The following is a 2,237-nucleotide window of genomic DNA, read 5'->3' on the forward strand; positions in this document are numbered from 1 at the left end:
ACCACCGCCCCCCCCAAAGGATGCTGACACTGTAGGTGCCGCCGCCGCTGTCCCCGGATTTCGCCACGAACTGCAGCTGTGCAGACACGGAGCTCAGCAGGTCCCGGGTGCCAGAACCGCTGCTGCCCCGAAACCCCGGCGGACAAAACCCGATTTGTGCTGAGCGCCGGGCGGAAACAACTCGCAGTGGGGAGCAGCAGCCCAGCGCCGCAGCAGCTGCACCCTGACGGCGCAGAGCTCTGCAGGCGCAGCTGCGCCCCACTGGGAGGAGTTGTTTCCATCCGGCGCTCCATCTGTTTCCATCTCACAGCATCTCACAGTGCCCCACTGTGCCCCATAGCATCTCACAGTGCCCCACTGCGCCCCATAGCATCTCACAGTGCCCCACTGCGCCCCATAGGATCTCACAGCATCTCACAGTGCCCCACAGCATCTCACTGCGCCCCATAGGATCTCACAGCGCCCCACAGATCTCACAGCATCGCAAAGCACCCACAGCATCTCACAGCGCCCCACAGCACCCCATCACAGCACCCCACTGCGCCCCACAGCCTCACCGGGTCGTCGGCCATCAGCGCCAGGCACTGCTCCAGCACGGCCTTTGTGATGTTGTAACCCGGCGGCAGCGAACGGAAAATCTGCGGGAGGAGAACGAGCAGCACTGAGAGACTGCGGGACAGATGGACACTGCGGGACAGATGGACACTGCGGGACGGACGGACACCTCCTGCCCGACCCCCACCGAGAGACATTCGGACACCTCCTGTCTGCTGCAGGACAGACAGACGTTGCAGGATGGACAGACACCTCCTGCCAAACGACGCCGTGGGACAGACAGACGCTTCCCACCCAAACCCGGCTGCACAGGAAAGATGGAAACCGCGGGACAGACGGACGCCTGCTGTCCAACCCCACTGAGGGATGTAGTGACACCGCAGGACAGACGGACACCTCCTGCCCGATCCCCAGCGAAGGACGCACAGACACCTCCTGCGCGACCCCCGACCGCAGGACACGCAGACGCAGCAGGACTGACGGACACCCCGACCTCCGCTGACGGACAGACGGACCCTTCCCTCCTTCCTGCCCACAGCAGCACTCATTGCAGCCCAGGGGGGCTGTGGGCACACGGTGACCCCCGAGGGGGGGATGGAAGGAGCGGGGAGGGGGGGGAGGGGGACACCGACCTCATGGGAGGAGAGCGGCTGCGTGTGAGCTGCGCCCGACGCCGTGGTGACCTCAGACATCCGCAGCATCGTCCGAACGATCTCACTGCTGGGCTGCAACGGGAACAGCGCTGGGCTGCAACGGGGGCTGCAGGCTGGGGGCTGCACTGCACTCAGAGCAGCACCAAATGGCAGCCCAGAGCTGAGCTCTCCCCATAGCAGCACACAGCCGTGGGCAGCCCCCACCCCAGAGCAGGGTGTGGAAGCCTCTCCTCCCCCCCACCGCAGCCCTGCCCCGCCGTGGAGCTGTGCTGCAGGGACGCGGATCCCCCCCAGCAGCCCGGTGTCCAGAGCCGCTCCACCATGGAGTCTGGCCGCAGGAGAAGGCAAGGCTCCCCCCCCCGCAGCCCCCGACCCCACTGTGCCGCAGGACGGAACCCCACCGTCGCCCCACTCCGCCACGGAGCCGGGCCACAGCAGTGCCGTAGCCCCCCCACCCTGCAGACCCCAGAGCCCCCACCGCCACGGGGTCGGGCTGCAGAGGATGGAAGCCCACGGACGCACCTGGTCCATGCGGTTGGCCACGGCGCTGACGATGGCCTGGTCTCGGAAGTGCTGGTGGAAGCGCTCCATGTTCACTTGCCAATAAATGCCGTCATCGGGGGGCGGCTGCAAGGGGAGCAGAGCTGCGGCTTCGTTCCCAGCACCTCGGGGTGATGCTGGACCGCGAGCCACCAAGGCTGAGCTGCAGAGCCGGAGCAGCACGGGGCGGATGGGGACGGAGAAGCGTTCGGAGCCAGAGGTGACAGCAGCCGATGGGATGCCCCCAAAAGTGGCCGCCCAACCCCCCCCCGTTCCCCACGGCACAGCCCTGCTGACCCACAGCCCTGCTGACCCACAGCCCTGCTCTGAACCACAGCCCCGAGCTTTGGGAATCTTCCCCCCCCCCCCCCCCAGTACCTCCTCACCGCCTGCATCCAATTTCTGCTTCTTAGCCCTGGGGCCGCCGCTCTCCTCCTCATCGCACGACCGCCTCCGCTTTCCCTTCCCTGCCAAACAACCACAGTGCAG

The 2,237-nt window shown here is 66.8% G+C and overlaps 1 protein-coding gene across 1 annotated transcript in view; it reads right to left on the minus strand.

Moving 5' to 3' along the window:
* Nucleotides 1-6: 6 nt before the first annotated feature.
* Nucleotides 7-2,237, minus strand: part of POLR3C (RNA polymerase III subunit C) — a gene marked incomplete at its 3' end in the record, with an annotated part of 5,250 nt that continues 3,019 nt past the window's right edge. The window contains exons 5-9 of the mRNA XM_042815287.1: nucleotides 2,127-2,215; nucleotides 1,731-1,835; nucleotides 1,188-1,280; nucleotides 558-638; nucleotides 7-76 (exon numbers count right to left, since the gene is read on the minus strand). Of these exons, the coding sequence (XP_042671221.1) occupies nucleotides 7-76; nucleotides 558-638; nucleotides 1,188-1,280; nucleotides 1,731-1,835; nucleotides 2,127-2,215 (438 nt within the window). The remainder of the gene's footprint in view (nucleotides 77-557; nucleotides 639-1,187; nucleotides 1,281-1,730; nucleotides 1,836-2,126; nucleotides 2,216-2,237) is intronic.

The sequence above is a fragment of the Centrocercus urophasianus genome, unplaced genomic scaffold (genome assembly GCF_019232065.1).
Source record: "Centrocercus urophasianus isolate 14NV4802_14NV808 unplaced genomic scaffold, USGS_Curo_1.0 seq_1466, whole genome shotgun sequence".
Taxonomy (NCBI): domain Eukaryota; kingdom Metazoa; phylum Chordata; class Aves; order Galliformes; family Phasianidae; genus Centrocercus; species Centrocercus urophasianus.